The following is a 10,000-nucleotide window of genomic DNA, read 5'->3' as shown; positions in this document are numbered from 1 at the left end:
ATGTTTCTTATTGCTTTAACATTTTTTACTGTTAAATTCTCTATATCCTAAACGAAAATAGTTCTGGTCTCAAGAATTGGAAGATATTTTTTTCTTTAGGCAAGGACGAGGAAAAGTGTGACAGAATGTACTTGCTTATCAGGTCTCTTGTAAACTGTAACCAGTATTTATTTTTGTATTAGTACCTACGTGACATTCTGTAGTTTTTAAGTCCCTCCTCTCATATTTGTAAAATATATAGATATAGTTCAATCCACTACGAAAAAATATTACGTTTTGGTATTATAAATTAACACCAACTCAATTTGTCAGAGGTTATGGAGTAACAGAATGAAATAAACTTTCCCTAAGCTTCCTTCTTCCCTGGTTTTAAAAATAAATAAATATTACTGTTATAAAGGACTGACTTAAAACATTAAAAAATGTAATGATTAAACTAGCATTAAAATTTGTGGACTTAAAAGGAAGACTGACCATTAAACTAAAATTTGATATACATTTTCACCTGTTTGAGAAATAGATGCTCAGTATGGAAATTATATAAATGTATGAGGCTAAAACAAGACTTTAGATATAAAGATTAATGTACAGATATAATTTTGAAATATATGTGGGAACAATTAGTTCATCAGAATCATCAGTATTATCATTTCCCTTCCAATCATGCTTGTGAATGGGGACCATGGAACTCTAAGATGCAGAATCATAATGTTACAGTAAAATACATCTATATAGCTACCATTCTTTCAAATTTGCTGTTGTACTATATTTAAATGAAATAGCATAGAGAATAAGTACTTAATTTTAGTATTTTATACTATATCCATAATGAAATTTTTATGTCTTGTTACTTGTGTTTTAAAACTTAGGTTAATTTTAATCCTGAAGTAAAACATAACATACTGAGTTGCTAAATTAATTAATAGCTGATTGAAGTGAAAGATAAGATTTTCATTTGGTCAACTCTTATGTTTCTCTGATGTTTGTCATTGTTGAAGATCTAACAGTATTCTGTTCGCTAAAGATAGTCATGACCATTATTTTTAAAAATCACCATGTTGAAATGTCTCTACAACTTGGTATGTTTGACATATTAACCTTTTTGAATGAAAATTTGAATTCTTACTAATTAAAATTGTTGGATTTTTTTTCCCCAGGAAGGTAACCTTAATTTGTGGATAGCATTTTAGGCATTTTGTTTAAACAAGTGAAGAGCAGTGGCAGATACTTTGTAAACAACTTAATTTTCATTTACTTACAATCATATCACTTGTTATAATAAAGATCATAACACTTGCTGTAACGATAGATATCCTTTCCCAAATCATGTTTTAAAAGACATCCTGTTTCAGTTGTTTAAAATTAAAAATACTTGTGTGCTTGTTCAATTTTTGTTCTTACACATTCAACTATGTCCTTCATATTTGGCATTTTGATTTATTAGGCAATCTTAGCATTAAAGACTTTTAGCAAAGCAGTACTAGATTTCAAATGCACTGTGCATGGTGTCCATGATGAATTAATTCCACTAGAGCACAGAAGTTATCATTATTTAAATGCTAGTTTCTTTCAAAAGTTTTGTAATTCAGTCAGGTTTTCAAAATCAGAATTTAGCTGATATTTTGAGGTAAATGTATGTGGTTTCTTGTTGCATATGTAGATTTTCCTCATACTGAACGCTTTCTGGTGTGAATTTACATAGGAATATTTAAGAATATTTAATATTGATAATTTAAAAGTGATTAAGAATTATTTAAGAGTACATGATAACTTTTTGATTTCATGTTTTTCTTTATATGTCATATTCAAAATCTTTTGGATTCAATGTACATATTTGGTTGATAAATTAGACACTGGAAGATATTGGACACGAAATATTCTTTGATGTCACTGTAAATAATTTTGTTTAAGAAAAGTTCACAGAAATAGTTAAAACTTTTTATATGGACTATTATTTATTCTCAGTTTCTCAGGAAGTCATTTTCTCCATCCATTTGCTTTAATTAAATGGTAAGATGGCAAAAATAAAAGAGAGAGATTTAATACGAAGACACCAAGATTATAAGATTGAGTGTCCACTTATGTAGATGGGGGAGCATGGGGGTGGTAGAGGTTACTTTTCCCTTCTTACCATCCTTGACATATACAGTTTGATCAATCAATGTACCCACATCTGTCTATCTACACACATACATACACATATATGCACACACATGGGGTAGGAGATGGAAGAGAAGAAGGAAGGGAGAGAGGTCAGAAAGATGAGAGAGAGAACCTGAGAGAGAGAGAGAGAGAACCTGAGAGAAAAGAAGCTGAGTAAGCAACAAGGACCAATAGTGTCCCTGGTGGTGGTTAACAGTTAACTGTACTGGCCCAGGTCAATTATCGAACTTTTGAACATTGTAGTGAATATGGAATAGGATATATGCAGGTTTCTGTTATCGCTCTGGCAAATGTCTATCTCAACACATGATACAGTTTTATACCAATGGAACCTATAACTCTAAAAGGAAAAAAATAAAACCAAGTCTAGCATTCAGTACTACCCTATCATAAAGTAAGGAGGTCTAATTGAGCTATGTCTTTATATCCTGCTATTTGTACAAATAAAAGACTACATCTTGATGCAAAATAAACACAAAAGCACTGTTGTGACTATAACAGGGAGTCATATACTAATTTATATAATAAGTGGTTGTGCACGCTTTATTCAAGATTATGGCTGCAAGAAATGGCATGAATTGCTGGGTGTGTTTAATGCTGGATTATAGCAATTTGAAACATGTCAAACACATGGCTAATGCCTCATGCTTCACTCATTCTTGCGTAAACCTGCATAGCCACCATCCATTATACCCTTGGTAACAACACAATTCTGCAAGTAAATATTGTTACACTAAGTAACCTTTCAATTCAAGTTGTTTAGGAAGAGAAAATGCAATCTTGTGCAGTCAGTTCCAGTGTCAGTTTAATGTTTCAAAAGGGAAGTGGTGTAGAGAATAAGTATCTGTACAGTGACTTGCTTAAAAAAAAAAAAGAAGAAGAAGAAAGAAAAAGGAAAGAAAGGAAAACTTAATGCAAGGGAGAAAAGTAGAACTGTATCATTGGAGTGCAAGATCTGAAGAGTCATTTTCTGATGTGGCTGAAAAGTTGTGTATGATGAAAGATTTAAAGGTTTAACTGACAGTTCAGACAAACATTAAGACAGCGACTCCCAATTTCACCTTTTCCTTTAATGATCCGGAATTTATTTTCACTGATTTTTGTAAAATGTTTGTGGTAGGATTGAGAAGAATGAATAATTTAGTTTGATGTGTTTGGGATCACAAGCACATTCACTTGGAAAGAATATGCTGAATTTGTAATTATTTAAAATATACTTTAAAAGGTAAACAGCACCTCACATTGTGCCAGACATATTTTCTCTAGTAGAAAATAGGTGTGGAGATATCACTAGGAGAAACTCAGTAAATCCTGGACAGCATCTTCATTATCCTTGAAGATAGATCTCCTTTATAGTGGACATGCTCCAAGCTGTCTTCTTTAGGTGATATGTACATTAGAATCCTCTGATCACACAATTGCCCTTCTTTTTGCCTATTAATGTTGGGTCAGATGCTTTTGTTCTGTAGAGAAAAAAGTGCTATCAATGTTACTGTTTTTCTTAAGCGTGATTTTACTACCTTTTAGATGATTGAACCAAAAATGTGAATCACAGTTTATACTCCAGGGTTTTATAAAGTCAAAAATTCCACAAGGTATAATAAAATCCTCTGGATAATAGGAATTGGAAGTTATGTGGGTCTTTCTTTATAATTGTAACAAAAATTTAGACCCATGACTCTGCTTGTTGATTATTCTTAATTATTTGATGGCCTTGATTATAATACAATAATATATGCAGAATTCTTTAATTCATCCAATTAGTTCCGACATTAACTACACAAAGGTTAATATTAAATACTGCCATTTGTCTGCTACATTTGAAAATACAGTTTTTTAAAATTTTTATTCTTTTTGTTGCAAACTCCACCCAGAGATAATAAGTATTTCAAATAAATTTGGATGATGAAGTAAAAATATATACATACACATACACTCAAGATCTATTGTCAAAAGTAAAATTTAAATGCAATATGTAGTAGAAATTATATCTATCTGTTTCTACAGTTGCAGAGGACCCAAATTATAATTTTCATATAAGTAGTAAAGGCAATCAGACCTTTTCTCTGAATATTTTAAACATTGTGCATGTAAAATTTATGCCTAATTTGAATACTTATTAGCTGCCTAATCTCAGAAAAGAGTATTAGCTTTGTTTTTTTCCCCTGTAAAATCCATCACTGTGTATCAGTTTTCATTTGTGTGATTTTTCTTTGTTAATGTTCAATAAGGTGTTTAACAAAGCCTATTTATTCATAAGCACATTTGGTTCAAAAGTTGTTTACTACATAGTTATAACAATTGCTTCCTTTGTGATTATGGGGTTTTGTTGTTGTTGCTTTTTTTTTCTTTTTTATCGGAACAGCTTTAAGTTGTATATGTAGTTTTTCTTATACTGACTTGCTTTGCTAGCCCAGCTACTGGTGGTCTTTTAGAAATCAGCAGGTCCTTCTTTTTTAATTGACTTTTTAGAGTCCTAGAAATAATCTAATAATTTAGACTTTGATGAAAAAACCTGTTAAAGCTGTTAAATTATAACCATTAATTTTTAATAATTATAATATTAGTATGCAAAAAAACTCTATTGGATATGTATCTGTGTGTGTGTGTGTGTGTGTGTCTATGTGTGTGTCCATAATCACATTTTGTAAGAATCTGGGGAAGAGGGTTTCTCTCTGACATGAAAAGACATCAAGCTTACATTTGCTCTGTAATAAATACATTAAAATTGTTTAATGGACAAAAGTCTTAAAATATGACCAAGTTTAAAATAGTGAAATTGCCTAGTTACAAAAATTTAAATTGAGTGATAAGTTTAACGTCCTTCTTTACTTTAGGCTAAGTCCCCTGTCTGTCTAGCATTACTATTAAAGTCACAGCGCACCCAGGTTGTTTCTGAAATCCTGTCCGTAGAAGTAAATCAGAGAAGTGCAGCAATTAGGTTATAGGATAGGATTCAGATATCTCTGAGAGCCAAAAGTGATCTTTCTAAACCACAGATTCAAGATGTACTGTGAAATTCTGGTTTGTAAGAGCACATTGGTTCTTTATTTACTGCAAGGATTTCCACTGATCTTGGCAGGACATCTCATTGCTATCCTGAAAGTACAGTATATTTATGCAGTGAAAATGATAAAACATTTATTACTGTAGAGAAGGTAATATGCATAATTTATGCTGTTTTTAGCACAATCATTAGTGATATTCTTGATAGATTTTATTTCCAGCTTTCATATCTAATACATGCCTGGAAAATTAATTTTATATATACTTTCATTTATTTGCCTATGTTAAAATTGAGTTTTAAGTCATCTTCAAGTGAACAGTTTGATTGCTGCTCATGCATAAGCTTAATTACTTCCCAGGAAGGACAGTATTAAATGTTTTAAATGTCAGAAAAATAAATGAATATGAGCTGTTTGATTAAAAAAATAGGCAATATCTGACGTGTTTGCAGCAGGAGCTTTTTCTTAAAATGCCTCCAAGGCAAAATTTTATTTAGTCACAAAAAAAAGAAACCCATTATACTATTTATCATTGGTTGATACCATATGATTTGTAACACCCTTACAAAATTTTAATTTTGTATGATTAGCTGTGCATCATTAAACCACAGCCTTACATAAGATGTGCTGTAAAAATCTGACAGAATCAAGATAGTGAATATTTAAAATAAGGCTGTATAGTCATCCATGGTTGTCAAAGGTAGATAATAGGAAACATAGAACAGAGTGTGCAATCGTGCCTTCATTTAAGCTGGTTTTATAGGTAGACTTTAAAATGTGGTCCTTCATAAATGCTATTGACCATGCTCTATGCATGGTATGTTACTTTGGCTGTTAAATGTAACCACACAAAAATTGCTTATAGAAACCATAATTTCAGTGATTAGTATCTGGATGAAAGCTGAATTTGTATTGCTTTTCTTGGTAAATGACTGTTCAAGGCGGGCTTTTTTTTTTTTTTTTTTTCTTCTAAAGATGCTGTCTCTGTAATTGGCAGAGAGGGACATCTTGATAATGGAAGTATGAAGGTGTAACGTGTGTTAATTGATACTTCTTAATCACTTTTAGGTATTAAGTCATGATGCAGGAATCTGCGACAGAGACAATAAGCAACAGTTCAATGAATCAAAATGGAATGAGCACTCTGAGCAGCCAATTAGATGCTGGCAGCCGAGATGGAAGATCAAGTGGTGACACCAGCTCAGAAGTAAGCACAGTAGAGCTGCTGCATCTGCAACAACAGCAGGTAAGTTTTGTTTTCTTCGGTGATTCCTTAAAACAAATCAGCCTGTTTGCTTCAATGGGAAAAATGTATTCGTAGCCAACTGAGCATGTTGTGTGAAGCTAAAGGATGCTGAGAATTTATTATTCTTTGGAACCTGATTGAAGAATCAGGAAAGGTAGGATTTTCATCTTCGTTACGTCATGCCGGCGCCTGAGTGCCCTTCAGGTGTCAAGCTATTAATTAAGTTCACAGGGTGATTTTCGGGAGGATCTGTAAAGCTTTGTAACAAGTATTTGATAGCTTCTAGTTTACTGTCGAACATTGTGCTGCAGAATGTGATACTTAGTTTTCCACCAGAGGGCCACATTACTTGATACTTGCTTATGCAATGAATTTCTTCCAAGTCGAAGCTAAGGTGAAAAGGACCACAAGGACTTTTCATAACACAGATGCTTGCCTGTGATGGCTGCAAATATTAGCTGTTAATTAGTTGAAATTTGCTGAGAGATTGTGAACTGTCTAAACACCGTGATCGTCTGTGTTGCTTTTCTTGAAAACTCATTCCAAGATGTTTTGAATATACATCTTTTGATCACGTTAAAGAGCACTTTTTGTTTTTTGCTAGTGGCTCATAAAATGCAGTTCTCATTTAAATCTAGAGAAGTCAACAACTGCCCAATAAAGGTACACTTTTAAGTAGCCCATTATTCTTTTTCTGTGATCGATTCATTTTTCCCAGTTTTGTTTGTCAATGAAATATTCTTTTCAGCCAAAGAATAGCCACTCCATTCTTCACTGATTCAAGTCTGTGGAAATAGTGACAGAGAACAGAAAGCCTTCAAAGCATATACTTAAATTAGGTCAGAATGAATATACCTGTTTGACAACAAGAGTATATTTGATTTGCTTTAAAATAAAGGTTATTTCTTGAAAATTCTGGATTGCATTCAGACCAAATGTTTAAAAAAATGATTAAATGAAAATATAGTGATTCTTATTGAAAAATATTTCAAATTAAGTGATACATCATTCACAGTTTTCAGTTAATATATGATGAGACAGAATGCATCTCGAAAGTTAAAGCAAATGCCCACATGACAGTAAAATTTAATAGAATCGTTATTTTAAATAACAACAGTATTTAGAAAGTTATCTTAAGAGTATATGTACTGGATACTGTATTAACCTTTAGGCATTGTTTTCAAGAACAATCTTTTAAAAGAGCTAGACATAACACTTTGAACAGGTTCCGTATTATTTTGGAATTATGTCTCTTTTCACAGACAGTAGTCATTAGGAAGATAATTTTTATTTTGTTTGACCATCATAAGAATTAAATATCTACCAAAGTCCAGGATTAGCCTGTTTTACAAGTTACTTTAAATTAATGCAATTTTCAGGACAGCCCTGCTCTCCCTTTAATCTATTTACAGGAAACATCATACCACTGGGGTGCTATCATATTCCTACTGACTCCCCTCAGTAAGAGTCCTAAGAATTAATAGCCAAATTCTATTTTGTGTGAGAAGACAGTAGATGGCAGTTATAAAAAGCAAGTGAAATTAACAACTGAAAATGAACATTGCAATTTAGTACTAAAAGACACTATGTTCTGGAGGGAAATGTAAAGAAGTAACTTTCTTTTTCTTCAAAGCTCTGATTAGATCTTAAAAAGAAAACAGAGTCAAATCATGGCTATGCTTTATAGTACTCTGGAGGCATTTTATGATAAATCTGTGAGGTGTGTTTATAACCTGAGTAGGAAGTTTACTTTGTTCTACACAGTTTGTTGATATAAACCATCAACAAGAGTAAATAGAAAAAGTTATGTCCTTCTGATAACCTAGAAACTCTAGTCATGTATTGCATGTTTGTGGAGTGCCTTCTGGAAGTGATTTAACACAATGGGTATAGTAGGTGTCTACAAAAGACACTTCAGGAAGTGTCTACAGGAAGATATGTAATAATTTGATAAATAAACATTCAAAAACCTTTGTAAATGTCTCTTCCCTTGGTTATGTTTTTATTATATTAATATAGGTAGAAAACTTAAGGTTATTGAATTTTTGTCCTTCCGTGAGTGTGTTTTAGAATGGGCCTTTAAGTTCGTTAGAGATTGGAATGTCTTTTCTATAAAATTAATGCGGTTATTGCTTTTAATTCAAACATATTCAGTATGTTTCAGGAAAAAAATAAAAACTGGAGGGAAAATATTAAGACAAATTCATAGGTGACATAATTTTACAAATTTGTCTTTCCTTGGTGATATTTAAATGTAAAGTTTTGAACAAAGAAATTACTTCTTGGTAGTAAAATGGACTAATCATTGTTGTCTGAGGTCTCTTGTTTGGAAATATAATTTAGGAGGCAGTGAGTGATATAAGCAAAATAAAATTTTGTTTGTCATGAACTTCTGGCAGAATGTGGTCTGTTTTGAGAACAGAATGTTTACCTTTGATTTTTATGGCTTTTTAATTTTTATAGAGGTGAGCAGTTTAACTTAAATTAACCATGTATTTAGGAGGAAGGGTTAGTGTTTGGGACACACTGTAACAAATACTTAATGATAAATGGATTGGCGGAGAAAAGGGGATTGACGAATTACAGCTAATACTTTTTCCTAGCATTTAATTTATTAATATTAAATATTTCTGAAAGCTGGAATATCTTTAAGTTTTAATATTTATAATATAATGGATATATTCATAGGAGCTACATCTTTGTTAGTATGCTTTGCTGTTTTATATTCACTGAAAAATTAGTAATAAAAAAGCCTTTTGATGAATTACTCTCTCCTTTATTCTTTTCTCATCTTCTAAAATTAGTACTAAATACTAGAACATATAATATATGGAGGTAGCATATTTTAAATGTTGCTTTAGATTAACTACATTGAGAAATTATTCTGCATTAGATGTAGAATTTTATTTTGATATTAGGTTTGCAGAATTAATTGTTTGTGTCACTAAGGTCAAAATAGTTGCTAAAAACTTGATTGCTTTACAGGATAGATTTGAGCTTGCATTTTGAGCATTCATTAAGTCAGATAATCTTTCTGAATGTTTTATGAGATTGTACTGCTTTGAAGGTGTTTCAGGTGATGGTGTTTGAAAACATCTGGTCAGTAGTTTCTTGCTGTCAGTTCCTTTATCCCTAGTCATTCAAAAGAGTCTATGAGTAACCATTTAAATGCTAGAATCCATATTTTACTTTTAAAATGATATTGAGAACAGTGATTTTTTTGAGAAGCATCATATTTGATGTTTAATAAATATCACTGCTCCTTGTGATTTTATTTCATTTTTGGTAACTTTAACCGTAATAATTTGATCAAGGAGGTGTAAAAATGTTCAAAGGGACTGCTTATGTGTAAAGAAATACACAACCATGCTAACTTCTGCATTTAAACACATCTGGTCTCATTCTCTGTTTCTTCCTTCTGCTTCTCTTCTTTATTAAAGTGTCTTATGTTTGTGTATGAATAAATAATAATTTCACTTTTAGATAACAGAGCCACAACAAGTTCTTCATACACATATTTCAAGCACATAATTTATGTGTTTCCCCCTCAACTTTGACTTTCCATCTGATGGAAAAAAAGTGTGTA

The 10,000-nt window shown here is 31.7% G+C and overlaps 1 protein-coding gene across 1 annotated transcript in view; it reads left to right on the top strand.

The window, feature by feature from the left end:
- Positions 1–10,000, top strand: part of FOXP2 (forkhead box P2) — a 547,142-nt gene that overhangs the window by 287,103 nt on the left and 250,039 nt on the right. The window contains exon 4 of the mRNA XM_045864381.3: positions 6,237–6,414. Within this exon, the coding sequence (XP_045720337.1) occupies positions 6,247–6,414 (168 nt within the window). The 5' untranslated portion in view covers positions 6,237–6,246. The remainder of the gene's footprint in view (positions 1–6,236; positions 6,415–10,000) is intronic.

Source organism: Mirounga angustirostris, unplaced genomic scaffold, assembly GCF_029215605.1.
Source record: "Mirounga angustirostris isolate CCGP_5_RB_7025 unplaced genomic scaffold, mMirAng1.0.hap1 SCAF_12, whole genome shotgun sequence".
NCBI classification, from domain to species: Eukaryota; Metazoa; Chordata; class Mammalia; order Carnivora; family Phocidae; genus Mirounga; species Mirounga angustirostris.
Note: the sequence above shows the minus strand (reverse complement) of the source record. Positions and strands in the feature narration are given on the sequence as shown.